The sequence below is a fragment of the Rattus norvegicus genome, chromosome 1, assembly GCF_036323735.1.
Source record: "Rattus norvegicus strain BN/NHsdMcwi chromosome 1, GRCr8, whole genome shotgun sequence".
NCBI lineage: Eukaryota > Metazoa > Chordata > Mammalia > Rodentia > Muridae > Rattus > Rattus norvegicus.
In genome coordinates, this window is record NC_086019.1 from 92,134,904 (window position 1) to 92,160,553 (window position 25,650).

The following is a 25,650-nucleotide window of genomic DNA, read 5'->3' on the forward strand; positions in this document are numbered from 1 at the left end:
TAAAAACCTTATACCCTCATGCTATTGCAACGGTCACTTTGTCAATCTGTGCTCTGTGGGTGGCGCTCCTGAGCGACGGCCACCTTGGGGGTCTTACAACTCTTCACCCCATAATGCTTGCATATTAATATTGATCTGGCTCTTTGGAATTCAGTTTTTTTTTCTCATGGCATTTTTTTTTTAGACCCTTTATTCTTCCTGGTGATCTGAAACTCCCTCTCTCACTCCTTCCTCTGGTTGGTGGACATCCCGCCATGTTCTCTCTTCTGCCCGGCCTTTGGATGATCAGCATTTATGGACGGGGCAGAGAATAAATGGTAAGAATTTATAGAACTTGAGACAGGAGACTTTTTGTATCTATGTGTTACAATGTTGTCTTCGGATTGAAACAAGATGTGAGGGCAGAGAAGTCAGCATTTGAAAAACACAAGCATAACCTTCACACGGCACAGAAACATACTGGCTACAGTGCCTTTCAAGCTCAGGCACTCCTGTGGGTTTAGCGAGGTGAAGGTCCTGAATCAGCCTTCATGAGCTCCTCACTGCAGCAGCCATTGTACCTATGGCCACAGCACTGTGTAGTGGTTTTCAGATGGGTGGTTTCCCTACAGACCTGGCTCTGTAGCCACCCTGCTGGTCCAGCCAAGTGTGTGAAATCTGAGTGCTAAAGAGAGGGTTCTTTATCAGGTGTCATGAGCAGACCAGGGAAAACCACATTGCTGCTGTTGTCACTGGACATGTTCTACAATGTCCTGGTGCGACGTCTTAGGCAAATGGGGGCTGAAGGCTGGGGAACAAGATGCTAGAAGCTGGTGCTTATTGTGACTTCTGATTGCTGTGAAGAGAAGCTCAGATTCCCACAAACTGTCCTCTGATAGGCCAAGTGAATATCATGGTGTATACATGCAGCCCTGCACACAAAACAGGGACACTGACTCCTGGAAGGTTCCGGAACACCTGGCTCTCTGAACTCTCTGATCTAAATGACCTAGCTTAAAACCAACCAATTCCTTAGCTCAGTCTTTTCAAATTTATCATAATCCGGCAGCAGGATTTTAGATCTGTTGCAGCTGGCATTTACTCTGGAGTGATAGCCATTTTGCCTTGTAGTATATCTGTTGTAAATATTCAGTGGTTGTTATCTGAGTTTTACGGGGTTCCTGTCTATTTGGAATTTCAGAGCCTTAGCATGACTTCAGCCATAAGACATTTCTGGCAAACCTGGACTTCTTATGATTCTGTTTACGTTATGGTTCGTTAAGAATCGGTAGATTGGGCTATGGGAATAGACTTGCTAAAAGGCCTTTTGTGTAACAATCACAAAAGCCCTTCAGCGGAGCTGCTAGCCGTTTAGTTCCGTTCATCAGAATGGAACCCTCAGCTTCTGGGAAGACTAAATTCATTCTGCAGTGTCCCTTTCTTTAATCGTTCAGAAAAACCCAGAACACTGACAAAGTCCCTACCAGAGCACAGCGAGGTGGAATCCTGCAGTGGGTCTCGGGCAAAGCGAGATCATGTCAGTTACATCTCGACCTGATTTTACTTCCTAGTCTGCATTTAAAAACTAGGCTCCTCTGTTCGCTCCACAGGAGAGAAAATCGGTTACCCGCAGAACCCGTAAGTACACACAGAAGGGAGCCTGCACTTTAACGGGGTACCTCCGTGGGAAACCCCACAAAGCGCTGGGCGCAACTCCCAAGCTCCCAAATGGACTGGCCCAGGTTGCATGCTGGGATATCCCTGAACCACAATCCTTCCTGTAGCTTGCGCCGGGGGGGGGGGGGGGGGGGGGGGGGGGACGGGACTATATTTCCCAGGTAGCACAGGGTCGGAAGTAAAACGTCAACTTCTGGTCTGCTGACGTAGGTACGGCAGACCGTCAGGTGGGAGTAAGAAGTCACTGGTTGGCGTAGGTCTCCACAGAGTAAGGCGGAGGACAGCTGGCGGGTGTGGGTGTGGACGGTGGGTGGAGTGAATGGATGTTGATGTGTGTGTGTGTGTGTGTGTGTGTGTGTGTGTGTGTGTGTGTGTGTGTGTCTGTCTGTCTGTCTGTCTGTCTGTCTGTCTGTCTGTCTGTCTGCCTATCTGTCCACACACTGTGAGCTCTCTGCATTATCTGTGTCTCTGTTCTTGTCGCTTTCTGCTCCTGCTTTCTCTCATGGCCACAGGGGCTGAAGCAGAGGACCAAGTTTCAGGAAGGAGAGGTCAGGTGTGGAGTCTGAAGGGACGCTTTCCCTGAGGTTCAGACTTGAGCTTGGGACCTTCAAGTGCCTCCGAGGGTCGCCTAGGAGGGCAGCTACTTGTTGAGCTCCCTGACTTTCTCAGACCTCTACCGAATCTGAGTGTCGTGGGAAGAGAAGGAAAGTTTTCACTGAGGATGCTCTCTGATACAGTCGGTGACCTCCTGCTTGCTCGGGCTCCCCCTGTAGTCTGTTATTCAAAAGGAGAGCTGGAGAATAAGGAAAATACTATTGCTACCCGTCTAAGACTCAAGAGTGAGTTTGCTCATTTCTGTTTGAGAACTGAGGTTTTAGTTTTAGAATACAGAATTGTTAGTAAATGAAGCAGGAACATGCAAATTACAACTCCACCATTGTGACCCTTACGTTGTCCCTTCCCTTTCCTCTTAGTACTCACAGTACCGTTTCAGTGACCCTTGACATCTTCTCTCTACAATCATTTCTCCTTCCCAAGATGTTATAGATAGGAAACTCCAGCGGTTAACGCTAGGGCTCACAGACTCCGGTTTTCTAAATCGATTCCTATTTTGATGGCGTCACTCGTCAGGATGGTCTTTGATCTTTACAGACCTTCCTTTCAAAACGGGGGAAGAATGGAGATGATAGCGGATCTGCTCACTCATGAGGATTTTGGGAGTGGGAAAGTGGTAGCACTAAATTTGGCATCTTCGAGAGCTAGTAATTTTCAGAGTGTGTGTGTGTGTGTGTGTGTGTGTGTGTGTGTGTGTGTGTGAGAGAGAGAGAGAGAGAGAGAGAGAGAGAGAGAGAGAGAGAAACGGGTGGCCAGAGCCAGGTGAGCAATGCTGTGGTTGGACGTGGACGTGTGGGTCTGTGGTATCCGGGTTGGAGTCTTGGTTCTGTCCCCTGTGTCTCTCTAGTTCTGTCATGAACCTTAGAATGCCTGTGGTGAAGCCTGTGAGTGCAGTGACACCGTACACTAAGGGCCTGGTGAGCTTTAGTTGTTGTTCTGTGAGGCCATTTTGGGTTCCTTCTCAGTGTTCTGCAGGACAAGGGTGTGTTAGAAATAATGTGATTTAAGAAAATGACTCTAGGCTTTATGGTATACACTTAATCTCCATGCATAGGAAGCAGAAGCAGGAGGATTGCTATGGGTTCAAGGTCAGCTTGGTCCACATAGCCAGTTCCAGGCTAGCTGGGCCAGTGAGATCCTGTCTCAAAAACAAGGCAAAGGAAGAATGTGCTGATGTAAAGCAGAGTTTTACAGGAGAGTTTTTGTATTGTGTAAAGCATGTGGACTCTTTATGTCCTTTGGAATGATTCACAGTTTTGTAGTCAGTGCACTTAATGTCTACCCTCTCAGTCTTTTCCAAACCATTCGTCACAGTCACCATGTTTCACAGTCTGTTTCTGGACCGTCCGTTGTATAGCTGAAATCCTGTAGCGCTTGATCATCATCATCCTAGCTCTCTCCCTTATGGATCTACGTCTCCATTCTCCACCCCAATGCTGCACACCCGGCCTCCGCCCCTCAAACCCCAGGAACCAGCATCTTACTGTTCCTGGGAGAAAACAGTCTCAGATTTTACATGAAGATCATGGGCATTTGTCGTTTTGTTTAAAGACTGTTTTCATTCACAATTATGTGTGTGGTCCATGAGCACAGGTACCCTCAGAAACCAGAGATTCAGCATCCCCTGGAGCTGGAGTTGCAGGCGCTGTGAGCTCTCGGGAGACTGAGCTCTGTCCTCTGGAAAAGCCATAGAGCTCTCAGCCCCTGAGCCATCCCCCAGCCCCAGCGTTTGTCTTTCTGTTTACCTCGTTGCACTTGTTGTTCTCCATGTGCATCCATAGTGTAGTAAGTGCTTCACTGTGTGTGGACCTCATTCTCCATGTGCTTTGTCCGTTCGTCTGTTGGTGGGGTTGCAAGTCACAGCTGTGGGAATGATGCTGGAAGGATGGTGGCAGCAGTGTAGATGTCTCTTGCAGATGCTGATTTAATCCCCCCCCACTTTGTTTTGGTCTCTACTCAATAATGGGATCAATGGATCAAGTGCAGATCAGTAGATGAGTGCAAATTCTATTTATTCTATTTGTAGCTGTGTGAGTCTTCTGTATTATTTTTCACAGTGACCGTATGAATTTACAATCCTTTCAATAATGTGAGCAGGCCTCCATGTGCTCCACATTACATTTTATTTCTGACAATAGATAGTCATTTTTAAAAAAATCTCTCTCTCTCTCTTCCTCCCTCCCTCCCTCCCTCCCTCCCTCCCTCTCTCTCTCTCTTTCTTTCTTTGTTTTCAGGGTTGTGCCTACAGGACCTGTGTGCACCCTGCCAGTACCTTGAGAGGCCTGAAGAGGGCGTCAAATCCCCTGAAGCTGGAGGTAGGAATGTTGGTGAGCCAGGATGAGTCCTGGGAATAGAACCCTGGTCTTCTGCAAGAGCATAAAGTAATGTAAAACCACTGGGCCATGTCTGCAACCCCTGATAATGGACACTCTGACAGGCATGGGGAGGCCTCTGGTTGTGATTTTTATCTCTCTCTCTGATGCTTAGTTTTCTTGTATCTTTGATAAGCCATACTGTGTGGACAAATGTCTATTTCTGGCTTACCTGTTCCTTAATTAGGACGTTTCCTTGTCACTGAATTGTCTGCACTCCTTGGAAAGCTGCTGTGTAGGAGTTTAGACGTTCCCTCCTTGTCAGATGCACGCTTAGCAATGGCCTCTCCCATCCCGTACTCGTTGCTGGCTTCCTTTGCTGTAAAGGTTTTGAGTTTGATGTAAATCCCCTTTGTCCGTTTTGCTCTTGTCAATTGTGTTTTTAGAGTAATATTCGGTATGTCCACTATCTTGGAGACTTCCTGTGTGTGTATGTATGTATATATATATTTTTTTTTTCTATGAGTGTCAGTTTCAACGTTTAAATTTTTTTTTTTCTGTTTTGAGTTGACTTTTGGATGTGACGTAACAGACACATTAGGATGTCATTCTCACGAATGTTAATACTCAGTTTGGCCAGCACCACTGACAGAGGCTGCTCTAGAACTCACATAGACCATGTTTGGCCTGGGACTTTGTACAAGTTTCCTGTCTCTGCCTCTGGAATTGTAGACTTTTTTTTGTTAAATATGGAAGGCTTCATGAATTTGTGTGCCATCCTTGCACAAGGGCCATGCTAATCTTCTCTGTATTGTTCCAATGTTAGTATATGTGCTGCTGAAGTGAGCACGAATTATAGACGTCTGTTACCATATCTAATAACACCTAGTTATCTTCATAAAGAATCATGGCTTAATAGACACAGTGTATGCTGGAATCATAGATGAGGGAAGGCACTCAGGAAAGTGTTGCATGGTGCACAGTCCATTTACTGAACGTGGGTACAGGATGCTGGCCCTGCCTGAGCATTGCAGCTGCAGCCCCTCCAGCCCTGCTGTGCTTCAGCCCTGAGTGTTCAAAGGAGGCGCCATTTGGATGCTGTAAGCCCCACCAGCCTTGATAGGTGGGGTTCCAGTAGGAAGATCTGCTCACAGGAGGAGGAGCGGCCCAGGGGCAGGGCTGGCTGGATCTCAGGGTGGAAGATGGGGTCCCTTCTGCTGGCATCTCCTGGAGGAAGTTCAGGGCAGACATGTGTATGCCCTGCACTCCCACACTGACCCTCTGTAATGCGTTGTCTGGGTTAGGAGAGGGTGGGCTTTGTGTAGACTCCTGTGTGCTGCTAATCTGTGTGTGGGAGGCTGTGAGCGGTGGGAGGGGAGAGAGTGAGTGGGGATGCTTGAGGAATAAATGTAGTTGTTGAGATCACAGTGACAGAAGTCAGTCTGGGAACATCAAGTCACAATCCAATGACAGTCTTTCTTTTTGTTCCCAGGGGACGAAGCCTGAAGAAGAATGGCCAGCTCCAGTTCTCAACACACGGTCTGTGTAAGTTGGTGTTTTTCTCCTTGACACAGGGGGACTTTTCAGCTTAGATGACTCCTTCCCGTCTTTCCCTCTTGAAGCTTCCCAAGGATCTGGAGTCCCCCAGCCCAGTCTGCCCCTTTACAGTGAGGGTTGGCAGGTCTGAGCACTTCCTGTGGGTTCCTCTTCCCAGCTGGTACTGGGGTTGTCTTTGAGTGCATTCCTCCAGGTGCTCTCTGCTTGGTCTGTGCTCAGGGAGGACTGTCCCTGCAGTGGAGGCGTCAGTCCCACAGGGAAACAGGGGCTTTGGGGGCCTCAGAGCTTTGAGGTGATGGCCTCATTTGACTGCCCTGGGAAACCTGATTGGCATCTGTGGTGTTGTCAGGCTGATGACCCAGTGCATGAGAGTGAGTGTCCCCTGTGTATGTGTGAGGAGGTGACCTGCTTGAGGAGGCTTGAGGAGAGAGTTCAGTGATCAGGTCATCCAGGCTGTGACAGGAGGTGCTTGCAGTCTCCAGAGTCAGGGAAGACCTGAGACACATTGTCACCTGGAAAGTATTTTTAAAAAGGTATAAACAGAAAAGGTTAAACCTAATATCCATATAATATGGACTCCTGTGTAGTCTGCTTATGGATCTTACATAATTACAGAAATCATTCTCATGACAGCAAATCTTTATATCATCTGATATCATAAACTCTAGGACCCACAGCATTCCTTACGTAATTCACCCTGACCCCAGGTGACATTTCTCTTCTGTGAGGTAACCTGAAGGATGTGGCTGGAGTGGGAGGCACATTATTGGATATGGGGGGAGGGCACAGTCGTGGTTTATGGGGAGCTCGTGCAGTCAGGGACCTTGAGCATTTCCTTATGGCTCCCTTCCCTCGCCTGAGTCCTTCCCTTCTGTCTTTCCATCCTGAAAGCTTCCCCATTTCACTCTACTGTGTTTGCTCTTTCAGGGGTCAGTGACATTTAGGGATGTGGCTGTTGACTTCTCTCAGGAGGAGTGGGCCTGCCTGGATGCTACTCAGAAGGTCTTATACAGGGACACGATGTTGGAGACCTACAGCCACCTCGTCTCAGTGGGTAAGGCCTGTGTCCCATGAATGGATGATGTGTCCTCTACACTGTGTGCTTTCCTCACTCTGAATTAAAAGTCATGGTCATCTTTTAATGTTTACTTGAAGTTGGGTTTGGTGTCCCATGCCTGTCATTCCTTCACTCAGAAGGCTGATGGAAGAAGATTGCTGTGAGATCCAGGTCAGTCAGATACATAGTGAGTTCCAGGCTAGCCTGGTCCACATGCTGAGTCCCTGTTTAAACAAAACAAGCTATCTAAATGAAATGAGTAAGTAAATAAATCAATACACATAATTACAGGCTAGAGAGATAACATGGGTTTAAGAGAACTGATTGCTTTTGTAGAGGACCTGGGTTCAATTTCCACCACCATAAATGTCTTAAAACCATCTGTAACTCCAGTTCCAGGACAAAAACTAATGTCCTCTTCTGGACTCCATGGGCATCATGCATGCATGCGGGGCTCATACATACATGCAGACAATTACATACGAAGAAAATAAAATCAATTTAAGTCAATAGAATTTTAAAAGAGGGAGCTGGTTTCCTCCTTCATACCAAAGAAAGAATGAGGTTTGTTGGATCATAAATAGGAGCTTCATGAAGCGCCTGCTTTCCCACCTCTTGTTGGTCCCCTCAGTGAGCTCTCAGTTCAGTGAGAGACCCTGTCTCAAATGCTAAAGGGGAGAGCAGTCAAGGAAGACCCCTGACATTGACCTGTGGCCTGTACCACAAGAGTGCATTTATACCTACACACGCTTGTGTGCATACTCTTGTGAACTAAACGTATGCTGTCCATGCATGAACATATACACAAACACGTGCATGCATACATAGCCAAACAGAAAACCAATAACCTTTATGATTTTCTTACCAATGGATCGATCAGGTTGGTTTAAAAAAGAACCGGACACATTCTGTTTCCCTCAGTGAACACTTTACCCGCTTTGTAGAGCAGGCTTTAGGCTGTGAATTTGACATTTGCATTGAGCACATCCGTAAGAATAGGGTGTGACTGTGAAAGAAGGCAGCATAAAAACCATATGATAACAGTCTTCATGGCTGGGGATGGAACTCAGGGTAGAACACTTCCCCGGGATGCTCAAGGCCCTAGCTCCACCCTCAGTGTTACTAAATAAATACATGGAAAGGTAAAAAAACAATGATTCTGTGTTAATATAAGTAAGATAGTCCTCGAATTATTTGAATATAGTATTTAAACTTAATATCAACTCTACCCAATAGATATCATAAGCTCCAGCTGAATTATTATTATTATTTTATTATTATTATTGTTATTTTATTATTTTTATTATTTGGGGTTCTCTGGTGCCAGGTCTCATGTACTGTAGCCTGGCTTTGGGCTTGCTATGACACTAAATGTGGCCTTGAACTTCTCATCTGCCTGCTTCCACTCCTCAAGGGTTGTGACTGTGTGCGCGCCGCCATGCCCGGTTTTAGATGGAAAATCGAGCATAGAATCCTACGGCCCTGCCTAAGTGAGCGGCATCAGTGGTGAGCCGCAGAGACGGGGTCTACACCACACAGTACAGCCTACGGTTCACGTTCTCACTGCTCCATTACACTTTCCTCTTAGTGACAAGTGCCTACTGTTATTTAAAGGAGATTAAACCCTTTTCTGAAACAGCTGGTTTCTTACCTAGGTTGCTTTTCCCTTCTTCTCTGAAGTCTCTCCTTAGTATTATTTGGCCTTTTTTGTTTTGTTTTAAATCTGTTTCTATAAGATAAGGTTCTTGTTATGCACCTCAAACTGGCCTGGTTCATTCCCACCATCTGGGTTTATAGCGCTGTGCCAAGCTGTATAGACCTTTATGATAATTAAATCTGTATTTTTAAAAATCTGACCTGGGGGTCATGGCTGAATACACTTTTTGTTTGTTTGTTTTTGTTGTTGTTGTTGAGATACAGTTTCTCTGTGTAGTCCTGGCTGTTCTGAAACTCATTCTATAAATCAGACGGGCCTCAAACTCACAGAGATCTGCCCAAAATTCTAGGATTAAAGTGGACTGCTACCTGGCTTTCAAGGCACACACTTTTAATCCCAGCACTTGGGAGGCACAGGCAAGGCAGATGAAGGTAAGTTCGGTCTACACATCACCTTCCAGAACATCCTAGGATAACTGAGAGACTCAGTCTCAAATCAAAAAGTTTGCACTATGATTCATTTCTTTCTCTTTTTTTAAGTGGGGAGATGCATTTCCAAGCCACATCTGATCACCTTACTAGAGCAGGAGAAAGAGCCCTGGATGGCTGTGAAGGAAGAATCAGACAGGCCGAGCCCAGGTGAGTAAGAGGGAGGTGAGCCTGCAGCCCTGCCAGGCACAGCTTGTGGTCAGAGGCTCCACAGAGCTGACACTGGGTTTGACAAACTTCCTTCAGAGCCCAGGGTCTGTGGGAAACAAGGCTGAGCCCTGGGAAGGAAGTCAGAGTCGGAGCAGAAGCTGTCAGAGGGGCTTCTGTCTCATGAATCCCTTAAGTTCTTATTTCTTCCCTCCTACTGGAGCAGGTGCTGTCTTTCTTTATAACCTTTAAAAGTATTTCATCATTGGTGGTGTGTGTGCACACATGTGTGCAGGCATCCAAAGAGGCCATAGAGAGGCTCAGCTCCCCTGGGCTGGAGCTGAAGATGGCTGCTGGAACTCTCACCCAGGGCCTCAGGCAGAGCTTTCAGTGTTGTTGACCACTAAACCGATGCTAAGACAGTGTTAGCATCAGTGGAAGCTGTAACACAGGGAGGCACACCAGGTGTTTTAATTCTGCGTCTTCACAGAAGGCTCTCACTGGTGTCAGCGGCAAGTCACGATCAGGGTGTTCTTTCCTGGTCCTTTTACTCTACATTCCCCCATTTTTATTACTAATAAACAATCAGGGGTTGGGTAGGGCTGGTGTCATCATTAGACTACTTCTTGTTGAACAAGGGTGTTGAAGTCCTTGGCACTAGGGTGAGCTTCACAGTGAAGGTACAGTTGAGTACTGCAGGCCTCTGGCGTCATTGGTAGGAGCCAGTGAACCTTTAATAGCAACTGATTAAAAACCAGTTTATAAATGTTTTGCATCTGTTGTTGAAGACAAGAAGTTCGTGAGACAGTGTGTGATTAGTAGGATTAAGAAAAGGAGGAGGGATCTACTCCTCCAGAGAGCACTGGCTACTCTTCCACAGGTCCTGAGTTCAATTCCCAGCAACCACATGGTGGCTCACAACCATCTGTACTGGGATCCGATGCCCCCTTCTGGTGTGTCTGAAGACAGCTACAGTGTACTCATATACATAAAATAAATAAGCCTTTAAGAGAAAGGAAGGAAGGAAGGAAGGAAGGAAGGAAGGAAGGAAGAAAGAAAGAAAGAAAGAAAGAAAGAAAGAAAGAAAGAAAGAAAGAAAGGAAGGAAGGGAAAGGAAAGGAGGGTTAAGAAGGGTAGTATCCGGGGTTGGGGATTTAGCTCAGTGGTAGAGCACTTGCCTAGGAAGCGCAAGGCCCTGGGTTCGGTCCCCAGCTCCGGAAAAAAAAAAAAAAGAAGGGTAGTATCCAGTCCCATATTGGACTGTCAGTAATCCACTTCTTGAAATGGCCAGAGGCATCAGACTCTTTCTTGTCTCGGGGGAGGGAGAGGGTGTTCTTTTTTTTTTTTTTTTTTTTTTGAGATTATCTGCAGTTGTCAGTGTAGAGGAAAAAATTAGAGTCATTGTATCTAGGGTCAATGGAATGAAGTAGTGTTTTCTAGAAGTTCTTAGACCTTGAGGAAATCATTGTAGAATGCAGTGATTATTTTCTGTGATTTCTAGACTTGTTTTTCTGAAGGATCTTTACCGCCTTCGCGTGAGTGTAGTCCTGGCAAACACGACCATCTTGTGTTATTGAGTGCTGCAAACAGCACATTAAAGACTGAAAGTGCGAGGGTGAGGTGCTCCTGAAACTGTTTTCAAAGCCTACTTTTAATGTTGCTTCTTAGTTGCTTTAACCTCCCTTGTAGCCCACCACCCACTAGAGGTAATGGAGAAGAAAGGTTATTAGGCTATGGGGGAAGTGGACCTGTTTAGAAGTGGTTCTCTGGAGCAAATTCCGTCTGCCTTGTCAGGAAATCAGCAGTTCAGTTCACAGGTCAGCAGTTCGATTCACTCGAAAACACATCACAGATACACCAGCAGTCCAGTTCAGTAGTGTCGGGATAGCAGCAGCAGTGGCATGACCTAACTGGGACAGCCAGGCCTCTGCTGAATCGGCTGGGACCAGGACCACCAGGGAAGCCAGAAGTTCTCTGCTGTCCCTCTCTCAATGAAGTGAAGATCAGTGAAGACTCGAGACCAAGAAGAGTTGCAAAGCTAATTGTACCAGCAGGCCCAGCCAAGACTCCATTACTGTTCTTCGAGTCCTATTTATACGCCCTCCAAACACCACGTGTCCTCCACAGGTCTTGTCCCACCGTGTGTCTTGCCTCATCATGGGAGTTTTGTCTCAGTAAAATTCCACGACATCACCCTGCCAAGAAGCTGTAGCACTCCACCAGAAGTATTTTGGTGCTTTTTCTCTCAATGGTGTCCCAACAAATGAAGCTCAACAGTCATGTAAGGCGGACCAGTACATGAGCCTCATTAGCGAGGAATCCTTCATCACGTATCCTTTCACATGCTTGCTTCAGCTAAACATTCTTCATGTGTCTGCCTTAGAGAAACATTCTTTCACCCGTGCCTGCCTCAGGAAAACACCCCTTCATGTGTTTGCCCCAGCACAACACTGCCCAATATAACTGACTCTCTAAAGACACCAGAAGTTTCTACTTTGTGTTCCTTTAAGAAACACATAGGTCACATCTGGGTCTTGGTATGAGGAACTTGTTTTACCCTAAAAATAACATCTGGGACAGTCATTAAATATGCATGGCTGTCCGGGGCGCAATCTACCAAAGGCTGGACCTCCTTGCTGCCTGCAAAATCTGATTTTTGTCCTGGAATCACCCTCTTTTGATCTCGTGTATACCTGATTGATTGACATAGACACAACATTCTTCCCCGAGGGAGAGACAAAGACCACCTCTCTCTGCTGTTAATAAATCTCACCCTCAACATCTTTATAACATCATGGTAGCCAGTGAGTCTGTTTGGCCCTTGAGGATAAGGATGGTCTGAGCCACCCGTTGGAGATCCCAGATGAACTGAGAGGAAACGATGGTAAATTGCCAGGAAGCGGTCAGTCCTCCCACTCCAATGGAAGTGATGCCAGCGCATATGCCCAGGAATGCTAGGATGGTGAAAGCATGTGACTGGAAACAATCGTCTGCCATGCATTGCCACAATGATGGGCATCAGCAAGGCTTCTTCACCAGATACCACCCCTACCACCAGACCACCCAGCCAGTAGGCAGTGGTCTACTTGAAGGCCGCAGATAATCAAGGCATCGTGAATGTTTGACGTGGGGTCTAGATGGTGGTACTAAGGTTTTAGGTATTACTATAGTCTGTGGGAATCTATGTAGTCTGTGGGAATCCATAAAGCATGTCCCTGAGGAGTCTGTGGTACTGAAGACGGAGATGTGGGAGAGATACGGGGTGTAGTGATACTTGGCTTAGGGTAGTTTAATGAGTGGCAAGGTACAATGGGCAAAGCTACAAATGGTGTTTGTGAGCGTGACCCAGGAGGGATACACAACCAACATTCTCCAAAGCAGTCAGGCGAGTGGCGGTCAGGCGAACATTATTTAGTAGCTCATATGCAGAGGTTAGGGTGTGAAACAAGGGACAGCGTGACAGGAAGGTGGGATCAGTATCCTCTGAAAGGGATGTAGGGATCTTTGAGGGGCTTTGGACCACTTCTACTTTGTCTATGCTTAGGGGTTGAGAGGGTGGCATATTTACCTTCTGCATTTTGATTGCCTGATAGGCAGCTGTGATAAACACTATAGTAAAGTCCTTAGTTAGAACTTAAAAGATTCCCCACTCTGCGTAAATGTAGAATGTCTTCCTGTGTATACATTATATCTCTTACAGGACCAATAAAGGCAGCTTCCATAGTGTCTGGCTAATATGGACAGTAATCTCTAGTTTGATCATAGAGCATAGAGCGGGGACAGGTGTTTTAGAAATTGATTTAGGTGTCATAGGGATAAGTATCTCTTTGGCAACCTGCTGGTAAGCAATCTCCAGGTCCCACCATGTGAGTGGGCTGGTTGAACATTTGAGTATCGGTTTTCTGAACCTCAAGTCACCAACAGGTGTGAGCAAGAGGGAGTAGAAGGAGAAGAGGTCTCTCGTAACCTAACAGGGTCAGGCTTTGGTCTTGGCAGGTGTATGAGACTGCTGCTGAGATGGGAGGCAGGCTGGCCCACCTTGGTGTCTTCTGAAACCTAAAAGAGATGGTCCAGTTGGGGTGGAACTCTTAAAAGGGGGATTACCTTGAGATGATGGTTTAAAGAGCTTGAGATGAGAAATATGAGTACCATGAGGGAAGCCATTGAGTGTAGTGGCAGTTGGACTACTAAGGATGGCCCTAAAGGGGCCTATCCGTTTCAGAGAAAAAAGGAGATTGTGTCTGGGAGGGTAGGGAGGACTAGCCAAGTCCCCAATGTTGATGGAAGAGGAGAGTGGTTCTGTGGCTCTCCCTGCCCTCAGATCATTGGTGATAGGATGATGAATGGGGCGGACAGGGGTGCTGTGAAAGCCTGTGAGTACATATAGTGAAATGACCACACCAGGACGAGGTGCAAGGAGGCAGATCAACCTTACTTGGGGTGATTCAAGGCTTATATAATTTGGGGAGTAGGGGGTAGAAATGTCCAGGATGGGTAAAGGTCATTGGCTGAAGACTTAGGGCACTGGAATGCCTGATTAGCATGGGGAAGCATTTCAGGAATCTCAGGTGCTGGCTGAATGGATTCTCATCAGGAGGAAGGAAATTGATCTGTAATCTGAGGCTATGTGACTTTCCTCCGGTAGGGCATTTTGTGAGGGTTGAATTCCCCCAGACAAGGTCAGAGAAGGGAAAGCCCCTCGAATGAAGGGAGTCTTCCATTGTGTGCCAAGCCTCAGAAGGCTATCTGGTCCTGGGTGGACTTAATTAGCAGAGTTTTCTCTCAGGGTTCAGGATAAGGCTGAGGCCAATGGTGGTGGATGTGTTCCAAAGGAGAGAGGGAAGGTAGCATGAGAAGGGTGTAAGAACTTCATCAGGGAGAGGCGAGGGCTGAGCCATGAGTCCAGGAGGCAGAATTGGCCATCCATACATGAGCTCAAAAGGAGAGATGAAGAGAGGTTTCACCACGAGGGCTTTTAATTAAAGGAAAGCCAACAGCAGGAGTTTTATTTAATCAACAAGAAGCTCTTGGGAGAGTTTGAGAAGAGTGTTTTTGAGAAAGTTGATTTGTTGTTTTAAAAACAAATCCCAAACGTTTGATTTTTACCAATGAAGACTCAAGAGCCGGATGCTAGGGTAAAAGCCTGCTAGCTCAAGAGAGGCAGAGAAGGGCTGGAGAGATGGCTCAGTGGTTAAGAGCACCAACTGCTCTTCCAAAGGTCCTGAGTTCAAATCCCAGCAACCACATGGTGGCTTGCAACCATCTGTAATGAGATCTGATGCCCTTTTCTGGTGTGTCTGAAGATAGCTACAATGTATATAATAAATAAAGATGTTTAAAAAAAAAAAAAAAAAGAGAGGCAGAGAAAACACCCAGCTGACCCGTCTGCTCCACAGACGTCCCAGAAAGAAAGCTTTCTCCTTCTCCTCGCTGTCTGAAATACCCTTCAACTCAAAGACCCTCCTTTCTGTTTACTTGTTCACTCCCCGATGGCTGGTTGCTTGACTCTTGACCTGTCACTGACTTTATTTAATCCCGTTTACAGAAATATCTTTGGATTAGAGGTGTGTGCTAGGGCGGAGCCACACCACAGCAACCAGTTTACAATAAACAGAAAGCTCTCCGATAAAAGTGTGTGCTAGGGCACAAGCTTGGAGTTAACAGTGTGATCAAACATCCTGCACCAGCATCTGTTCATTTGACCTGATCTGAAGACTGGGGACGGCAAGGGGTAGAGAAACACCACGGGGTGTTCAGGGCTTTGACTAAAGTTTGAGAAATGTAAGAGGTAAATTCACAGCCATTGTCTGATTGAAGGGAGGTTGTAACTTTGAAATGGGATGATCTCCCTAAAAAGGAGATCAGAAACTGTGATCTTTTATAAATGGTGGGGAAAGCCCCTGCCCAGTCTGAGAATGTGTGTACTGGGACCAAAAGGGTATCTGAAATGTCTAACCGTAGACAGGTGGGTGAAGCTGACCCAGGGAGGGATCCCCTGGCTTGGTGAAAACGGAAAAGAGTCTCTGATGCCTGGAGGTAGGATTAGGAGTTTGGCAAAACTATAAGCAGTGATAGTTTTCTGTTTGTTGGTTTTTCAAGAGAGCATTTCTCCATGTAGCCCTGGCTGTCTGGAACTCTCTCTCTCCCCATAGACCAGGCTAGCCTAGAGCTCACGGAGAGCCACCTGCCTCTGCCTCCTGAATGCTGGGAGTAAAGTCATGTGCTTCGACCTCCCAGCAGTCATTGTAAAGGATAGTGCCCCGGAGGAAGGCTGTAAACAAGTTTTAATAAAGTAAGACAAAGACTGGCTATTAGGGTGAAAGGTCTAGTACTGTCGTGATTCAGGAGCAGACTCACAAACCACACAAACACTTATCTCAGTCGAGCAGGGATAGTTTATTGAGCATATACCCCAGGACCAATAGATCAAGGTCATCGACCAGACTCGGGAGCTGGCTGTCACCCTTAGCTAAAATCCTATAGATCTTTTAAGCCTGTGATCTACAAACATCTGGGCCAAGTTATTCCACCAATCAGGATTTAGGGATAGGGGATTTCCTTAGGAACATGTCCTTGGTCACTTATCCTCCTTCCATTGAGGTACTCAACTGTGGCAGGGGACTTGTCTAATATTCATGTCTTAACTTGCCGACCAGAATGCCAGTTACCCACATAACGTCAGTTCCCAGGGAGGTCTTAGGAACTTAAACTTTATTTAACCCTTATTCAAAATGGAAGTCTTATTTCAAATAGCTTCTTATATTGGTGAAGGCGTCTCCTTTACATTGGGGTCCATCCCAGGGGCAGCTTATAATAACAAAACCCATAAAAGCTCCTATTATATCTATAAGAAATGCTGCCAGTGGTTGGTTTGGGTCCAAGCTCACTGTGGGTAACTATACAAAGCAGGTCTACTGACTTCCATTGTGATTGGTTTCCAAGGGTACAGAAGATAACAGAGTATGTAACCAGCTTGGGCACGATAAAGTTTCCTAGTCACAGCCCATGAGAAAACTTCCTTATAACATTAGTAACAGCACAGAGTGGCAGACTGGACAGGTAACAGTTACCTCCTAGGCCTTAACAGTCCAGATGGGATGAACTTGGTTGAGTATCTGGGGATGATGATGTGGGTTGTAAAATGAGAGTGACTTGCAGACGTGAGAGAGACCCAGGCTTCTGAGAGCCGCAGCTCTAGCCACCTCATCAGCTTGGTTGTTTCCGTGGGAGGTAATGGAAATGTTTGCCTAGTGTGGTCGGCAGTGGACAGTTCCCGCGGCTGTGGGAAGACGGGAGGCTTCCAGCAGGACCATAACGCGGTCTGAATCGGCTATGGACCCTCCTTTTGTGGCTCGTAGCTTGTGCCTTCCGATTTAGCTGCATGTGACAAGAAAATGGGAAAACCATATTTGGAGTCCGCTAAAGGTTTAGGCATGGTCCCTTTGCCAGTTAAACGGTTCAGGCAAGAACTGTTAATTGGGCCTGTTGGCTTCTGGTTTGGTGTACGTCAACCGCTAGGGTGTCTGAGAGAGTTGTGCATACTGCTGTATGTCTGCCTTCAAGGAGCTTCCATCCGTATACCATAAGCTAAGGTAAAAACTCTCATATTCTCAATGCAAGAATGAGATGGGGAGTACTCCAAGACTGGTCATGGGAGGAGACTTGAAGTGTTAAGAGGTGGGCATGGCTGAAAGGTAACTGTCGCGTCCTCCACCAAAGCTATCTCAAAAGAGAGAACGCTAAGGGACCTTTGCATGTTAAAAGGTGGGACAGGTGGCGAGGAGAGAAAGCATTAATGGGTGACATCAAGGTTAACATCGTCGATTCACACAGAAGTTCAGCTGCAGCCAAAGCGCTCATACAAGGTGTCCATCCTTGGATAGTATGGTCCAAATTTTTCAGTAAATATGCAGTGGGCACATAGGAGGGTCCCAGTTAAATGACCCAGGACCATGAGGGCATACCCCTCCTTTTCAGTGGCATAGAGATCAGTTCTTTTTCAAGCAGACAATAGCACAGTGCCACCAGGTTAGAGCTACCCGTCACATCCCACAGATTGAAAACCTTCACCAAACAGTATGTATTTCTAGTAGGCTACAAAGAGGCACATAAAATTATTTCACTATAATGTGTTATAATCTCGTTAGGCAGACATGTTGTCCCATTTCCAACCTGTTCTACTGTTAACCGTATTGTCTTACATACACTTTTCCTTACCGCTGCTCTCTTTGCTCTGTCCTCAGAAAGTACGTTAGAGTCTGGCTGTTCATTAAATGGAATATGTAAGCATCTTACAAGAAAATAAAATACTCTTGCTTTTCCTTTTCTTTCAGGTGTGAAGACATGTTTTAAAGCTGAAAATGTTTCTGATATAAACGTAAACAAACAGAGCATAAAGCACTTAAGTAAAACTTTTGACCTCAAAGAGTCTACTTTTAGTGATGGCCCCAACTACAGGACACTCAGTGGACTACAGGGTTGTCAAGGAGATGCTGATCAAAAGAGTAATAACAAGGACGGAACGCCCCCTTACACCTGCCAGGCTCTTGCTCACAATGTAGAAAGAGCCTATGAATGTAAGGAGTGTGGGAAGGCCTTCAGACTTCCCCAACAGCTTACAAGACATCAGAAGTCTCACAGTGGTGAGAAACCTTTCAAGTGCAATGAGTGTGGAAAGGCGTTTCATCTTCCTGGCCTGCTCAAGTACCATAAAACCATCCATACAGGTGAAAAACCTTTTGAATGTGAAGAATGTGGGAAGTCCTTCAATTGTGTCTCCCACCTCGTTGAACACAGGACCATTCATGCTGGTGTGAAACCCTATGAGTGTAATGACTGTGGGAAAGCCTTTAAACGTCACTCATACCTTATGCAGCATCAGAAAATTCATTCTGGTGACAAACCCTTTCAGTGTAAGGAGTGTGGGAAGGCCTTCACCGTTCTGCCACAGCTCACTCAACACCAGAACACTCATACTTCAGAGAAATTTGAATGTAAGCAGTGTGGGAAGATATTTAGTGGTGGTTTTTACCTTGTACGACACCAGAGCATTCACACTGGTGAGAAGCCCTTCGAATGTAATGTATGTGGGAAGGCCTTTAGGCTTCAAGTATACCTTAATGAGCATCAGAAAACTCACACCGATGAGAAGCCCTTCAAGTGTAAGCTCTGTGAGTCGGCCTTCAGACGTAAGTACCAGCTCAGTGAACATCAGAAAATTCATACCAATGTGAAACCCTATCAGTGCAAGGATTGTGGGAAATTCTTTCGCCGGCGTTCGAATTTTACTGAGCATCAGAGTATTCACACCGGAAAGAAACCCTTCGAGTGTAAGCAGTGTGGGAAGGTCTTTAGGCTTAATATACATCTCATTCGTCATCAGAGTTTTCATAGTGGTAAGAGACCTTTTGAATGCAATGAATGTGGAAAGGGTTTTCATTTTTCCAGCCAGCTTAATTACCATAAAACCATTCATACAGGTCAGACACCTTTTGAATGTGAAAAATGTGGGAAGTCCTTCAAGCGCGTCTGCAGCCTTTTGGAGCATAGGGTTATTCATGCTGCTGTGAAACCGTATGAGTGTAGTGAGTGTGGGAAAACTTTTAATCGTCGCTCAAACCTCGTGCAACATCAGAAAATTCATTCTGGTGAGAGACCCTTTGAGTGTAAGGAGTGTGGGAAGGGCTTCACTGTGCTGGCTCAGCTCACACGACACCAGACAATTCATACTGGAGAGAAATCATTTGAATGTGAGCAGTGTGGGTCAGCCTTCAGACTCCAGTACCAACTTACTCAACATCAGAGAATTCATAATGATGTGAAACCATTTGAGTGCAAGGAATGTGGAAAGGGCTTTGTTCGTGGTACAGCTCTTAGAATCCATGAAAGAATCCATACTGGTGAGAGGCCCTTTCAGTGTAAGGAATGTGGAGAAGGTTTTCAATATCATTATCAATTTCTTGGACATTCTAGAACTCATACTGGCAAGAAGCCTTATGAATGTAATGAATGTGGGAAGTACTTTGCTCGTGATGGAGACCTTAAAGTACATCAAAGAATTCACACTGGTAAGAAACCATAGACTAGTGTTAAGAATGTGGGGAGGCCTTTAATTGAAAATCAAGCTTGGTTTGACACGCTAAAATTCATATTAATAAGAAGCCTTATGATGTAAGGTATCTGGAAAGACCTTCAGTAATTCTAAGCTAGCTGTATGTAAAAGAATTCATACTGATAAGAAAATGTTAATGTCACTGGTGGTGGAGAGAGAACCACCACACCACAGTTTAAAGCCAAATTTGAAGTAAGCTTTAAGTAAATACTAGCCAGGTTATGGACTCTCTGGCCAGGTCCAGCTTTGGGTTTCCAGAAATAACCATGAATCCTCTGTTGCAGGGGCTTAGAAAGGCAATCCCACAATGCCACGTATTTCCCACCAGGTACAAGCAAGGCCAAGCATATAATCTGACTTATTTCCTGCCTATGTACCTCCTGCCTGCATGTCAAATCAGCAGCCAGGGTGCATCCTGATATATTTCCTTCTCATGTACTTCCTCTCCAACTTGTGATCAAGCACATCTGGTGTATTTGGGGCAAACAAATTTACTAAGGAGAATGAAACCATGTGACTGGTTATTGCCCATAAACAATAGCCTCCAGCATTTCAGGAAGTATTTGATCTTGGGCAAGGGGCTTACAGGTTAACAGCATTTTGTTTCATGTGTCTTTGAGGCACAGTAATTAAAACTTGAAATGTAACTTTGGCTCTCAGAAAACCCTGTGAAGGTAAGAAATGTGGAAAAATATGTAGATTTAGTTTAGTCTTTACTACACATTGGAGAATTCATACTGGTATGAAACCCTTATCACTGTAAATAGTGTGGAAAGACCTTTAATTAGACCTCAGGTCTTCTTCATAATAAAATAATCCATGCTGGTGTCAAACACTATGACTGCAATGGAATGTGGCAACATTTATAGAATTAGCTCAGTTCTCAAAGCTCATCAGAAAGTATATATATATATATATATATATATATATATATATTTGAAAAAAATATATATATATTTGAAACCCCATGTATTTAAAGACTGTGGAAAAGCCTTTATTGTAAATAGTCAGCTTACACAAGATCAGAAAATCCATGCTCATCAGAAGTCCTATGCATGTAAGAAATGTGGACAAACCTTTGGAAATTTTACTGATCATCAGAGAACTCATAAGTCAAGATTGTGACTTAAAAGAATGTAAGAAGGACTTTAATTTGCCCTAGATTTCGGTCAACATCTGAATATTTATATATTCTTGATGCCAAGAAACCATTTGAGAATTGAGAGTGCAGGGAGTCTATTGTTCAGAGAAGATACTCCGTCAACAGTGTTCTTAATTTACTCTTATCGTGTTAGTTCTACAAACTTAACCAAACGCTACTCAGTCAATTTAGAAAGAGCAGTTATTAGAACTAGAACTATCTGTGGTATCTTCTTTGTCACCATTAACATCCCAGTGTTCCTGAGATGGTAGACTGGATGTTTATTTCTGCATAGTTTGTTAATGGTAAGCACAGAACTAGCCAAACTTATGGAAACAGGGTTGTGATAGATTAAAATCCTTGAGACTATTTGGGTCATGTTCTGTAAAGTAGCGTTACAGTATTCTTGCTTTCATTGGCATTATGCAACTGATATGAAAGGCAAGTGGTATTGCAGATAGTTTTTTAAAAAGCCTCATGTAGTCCTCCAATATTAAATTCCGAATACTTCCTTATGGATAAAATCTAATGGATGAAAACATACATGAATACATCTTCATTCCTAATCCATTCCTTAAGCTTTTGTGCAGAGATTTCAAAAACACACCTGTTGGCGAATAAGTACTCTTTAAAGGAGCTAAACAAATGTAACTTTCAAAAGGTAAAGTCCTGTAATTTATGCTTTCTGCCAAAACATTAAGATAAAATACATCTGTGACAGGGCTAGACAGTACGGTCTCTTCCATCTCATATGTTTGTGGAAAACTCTGGTCTATGAACCAGAAGTCAAGATGCCCTTGCTAATTTATCTTGGCTTTTGTCAAACTGCCTGCATGTGCAAACCTCTCCTTTCAGTTAGCCTCTTGTCTTGGCTTCTGTCAAACAGCCTGCTTATGTAAAAGCTTCCCTGCGGCTGTTGAGCAAAATAACAGAATGTAGGGGTTTTTTGTTTGTTTGTTTGTTTGTTTTTGCTTTTAATAGCCCCTTACTCTAAATACTTGGGAGCTATACTTAGATTGCAAATACCTGAGTATAGTCCCAGACAACTGGAATAAAGTCTTTCAGTTGGTTAAAACTGTGTCTGAGTGATCTTCTCTGGTAGACTCACAATGAAACATTAACAAAAATAGCCAAAATTGAAACTACCTATAAAAATACATGTGAGAAATTTTTCATACATAGTTGGAAGAATCAAAAGTACACGTATGTGTCCTCACCTGGACTCAAAATTGATAACAATTTACTAGGTTGATATATATATGATATCATATATATATATATGAGATGGCTCAGCAGTTAATAATACTGTCTATTTTCCCAGAAGACAAGGAGATAAGGAAATAATCCAGAATTTTACAACTTTCAGAAATATTTCATTGGCTTCCAAACTGTCATTTTTACAAATGTATATATTCTTCAGGTGGGGTGGTGCATGCCTTTAATTCCAGCACTTTGGAGATAGAGGAAGGCAGCTCTTTGAGTTTAAGGCCAGCCTGGTTTATAGAGTGAGTTCCAGGACAGCCAGGGCTACATGGAGAAGCCATCTCTATAAGCAAAGCAAAAACTAAAACAAATGTATATATCTTAAGGAGAAGCCAGTGTGGATATAGATTTGGCCATTTCTATTCAAACCACAAGTGTCTTGCCTACATGTGCGCTTTCTTTGTGCCTGGTGCCTGAGGGGTCTAGAAGAGGGTACCAGATATCCCTGGCTGTAGTCCAGCTAGTCCAACAATGGCTAGTTGTGGATGGAAAGTTAAGAATCTAGTACTTGCTCAGTCCCATAAGGCTGGATGTCTCAGCTGGTCTTCAGTATACGCTGGAATGTCAAAGACATAGTGTCCGATGCTGGTTTAACACGGATGTGGCAGCAAGGTGAAGGCAAGCAGGCAAAGAGCAGAAGCTTCCTTTTTCTCTGTCCTTGTATAGATTTCCAGCAGAAGCTATGACCCAGATTAAAGGTGTGCCTTCTACCTCAAGATCTGGGATAAAAGTGTGTGTCTTTCCCCTTCGATATCCTAATTAAAGCTGTGAGTCTTTCAGCCTCAAGATCCAGATCAAATGTGTTTGTCTTCCAACCTCAAAGATTTGGACTAGAAGTACATTCACTTAGATCAAAATCAAGCAGAAAATCTCTCACAAGTGTGCCCTTGATTTCTGTGTTGTAGTTCATTACTGATATAGTCAAGTTGACAACCATGAATCACACCACTGAAAATAAGTTAACTGGAAGGAAGATGCCTATCACCTTGTAAGATACTGTATGGTCATGCTTCTGTCTCATAGAAGCACAGGTGAACATGTGTGCATGTTTCAGGATGCTGAGTGGTGAAGTGTGTGCAACGTTGAAAGAGATGGATGTGTGTTTCTTCAATGTCAGTAACTGAATAAACAATAAATTTACAGCCGTTGTCTTTCTGCATATAATTTGTCATGTAATCCCAACTTTGCTTGATAGCTGGTTGGTGACAATTACAAGTTCTTTGATTCTAGTCTTTGTTTCTGTTTTTTTCTGTTTTTGTTTTTGTTTTTATTTTTCAAGACAGGGTTTCTCTGTGTAATGGCCCTGGCTGTCTGGCTATCCTGGACTGGCTTTGTAGAGAAGGCAGGCCTTCAACTCACAGAAATCCTCCTGCCTTTGTCTTCCAAATGATGGGATTAAAGGCATGCACTGCCACCATGACTGTTTTATTCCAATCTCTGTTACCAATGTGAAGACTTCCATTACATATTAACATATCACACAGTAATATACAAATATGGCTAAGAAAGGGTTAAAGAGGTTTCAATTCAAAGAGGCTATACTGAAGTACATACACAGCTGATAGAGGCCAAAAGAGAGCCTGGAGAGACCAGAAATTTGCTAGAAACTACAGGTGCTACAGTGAAAGAGAGAGAAGTCCTCCTGGGTCTGTAGGCAGCAGCTTCTGCCCTAGAGATCGGCTCCGAGATTCTCAGGGGCATTGCTGTGTTCTGATCTTTTCCTACAGTGAATGCTATTGCTGCTATGGTGGTGCTGGCTGTAATAGCAGGCATGAGGTAGATGACCTGAAGAAGAGCTTTACAGATGAGGACAGATAATGATTTCTGATTCTTGCACAAAACTGCTCTGGACCTTCTGTGAAAATCTATTTGCTATCTTTTGGAGTCAAGTGACCCAGTGATGGTTTAGTCCTTCTGAAAAATGAAATCGGATCCACTCTCACCAATTTTCATGAATTGACTAGGCACTTTCTCTGGTAGGGGAAATCCCATTTGTATCTTAAGACCTGTGTTCCTCTTGTTGGGGATGGAAACGCTTGGCTCCACCGAGTCCCCCAGAAACCCCTAAAACTTGTTTTCTCAGCCCCCGGCTTGTGGATCAGAGGCTTGTTTCATCACTTGACTCTTTGGGGGTGAGTCTTACGGTTGCTGTTTAATAATAAAACGTTTACCTATCATAAGACACTCAGAAAGTCACTTTACTACTGCAGCTGACCTGCCTGAGTTCCTTTGAGGCCAGAAACTGCAGTCTGTCTCTGTGTTTAGCACCTCATAGTGACTCATCAGGGGGTTAAGTAAAATAGCCTTTGCTCTATCTCTGCAGGAGCTGAGTGGCTCTAACTTCCATCCTGCAAGTTGAAGTTGCAGGAAGGAAAAGGGACATGTTGAAAGTGATTTTAGCCTTTATTTCTAAGTTCTTTAGTTCTCCAAAACAGTTTCTTTTTTTTTTTTAAGATTTATTTATTTACTATATATAAGTACACTGTAGCTGTCTTCAGACACACCAGAAGAGGGCATCAGATCTCATTACAGATGTTTGTGAGCCACCATGTGGTTGCTGGGATTTGAACTCAGGACCTCTGGAAGAGCAGTCAATGCTCTTAACCTCCAGCCCCTCAAAGGATTTTTTTTTTATTAACTTGAGTATTTCTTATTTACATTTTGAATGTTATTCCCTTTCCCGGTTTCCAGGCCAACATCCCCCTAGCCCCTCCCCCTCCCCTTCTATATGGGTGTTCCCCTCCCCATCCTCCCCCCATTACCGCCCTCCCCCCAACAATCACGTTCACTGGGGGGGGGTCCAAAAAAGTTTCTACGAAAGTTCTCTCTAAAAAGTTCTCTCTGTTCTCTCCTTATAATCTTGCTCTTTCCTTCTGCTCTGATGTTGCAGCGATGCCCTTACTCTCAATACCCCCCCCATGCTATGCCTTTACTTCTAAGTTTTCCTTGAGCTCAGTTCTGTCTCCTTTCTTTGTCCTCAGCACTCATACATCTTTTAGAATACATGATCACATGGTAAAAAGTTCACTACAAGTTTACACATAAATTCAAATTGTAAATTGAATGAGAAGTTTACAACAGAGAATGTTTTCCATGCATATCCATTAGGAGAAATTGTCTGCCTAAACATTCATGATCTGACACAGGATCAATGGGTTCGTTGAAAGTTAAAAACCATAATTTCTGTGACTAAGTTATACTGAAGTTTCATATAGTTTCATAAGTCAATACTTTGTCTTCTGCTCTTTCACCTATACTAAATCCTTTTTATCACCTTTGGGTAGTGGGTTTACAACCACTTGGAATGTGCTCTAATATATAGATGCCTGTTTGCTGTCTCAGAAACAATTAACTTGTAATCCTTGAAGACTTGCAGAGTTCTTGTTGCAGTTTTGACTATCAGAGAGGAGTTAATAGCAGTCCCATTGTAAAAGAATTTATAATTAATAATATAATTTTAGGAATTCTTGTAGAATCATCGTTAGGAATGAAGAATAGCATCATTGCAAGACAGTATGTCCTCATAGTTCTGCAGAAATCTGCTTAAAAGGGTAGGCTAATACCTAGTGGTTGTTATATATATATTTAATAATAACAGATAAAACACATTAATAAATACAAGGAATCTTTCCTCAGATAAAAATTC

General features: G+C 44.3%; 1 protein-coding gene and 1 non-coding gene across 4 annotated transcripts; one reads left to right on the top strand and one right to left on the bottom strand.

Moving 5' to 3' along the window:
- The first annotated feature begins 1,857 nt into the window (after window positions 1-1,857).
- Window positions 1,858-24,173, top strand: Znf780b (zinc finger protein 780B). 3 transcript variants are annotated; one of them, XM_039100839.2, is made up of 6 exons: window positions 1,858-1,924; window positions 4,506-4,586; window positions 6,076-6,128; window positions 7,068-7,194; window positions 9,394-9,492; window positions 17,823-24,173. In XM_039100839.2, exons 3-6 carry the CDS (start codon window positions 6,096-6,098, stop codon window positions 19,568-19,570), a joined length of 2,007 nt encoding a protein of 668 aa, XP_038956767.1. In that variant the 5' UTR covers window positions 1,858-1,924; window positions 4,506-4,586; window positions 6,076-6,095; the 3' UTR covers window positions 19,571-24,173. The 3 variants fall into 3 exon arrangements, with proteins under 3 accessions (XP_038956767.1, XP_038956768.1, XP_038956769.1); XM_039100840.2 differs by having other exon boundaries at window positions 1,870-1,962; XM_039100841.2 differs by lacking the exons at window positions 1,858-1,924; window positions 4,506-4,586; window positions 6,076-6,128 and adding an exon at window positions 9,204-9,285.
- LOC120100153 (U6 spliceosomal RNA) lies at window positions 5,327-5,433 on the bottom strand. Its single transcript, XR_005499946.1, has one exon. It is a non-coding gene; the product is annotated as a U6 spliceosomal RNA (small nuclear RNA).
- Window positions 24,174-25,650: the final 1,477 nt, after the last annotated feature.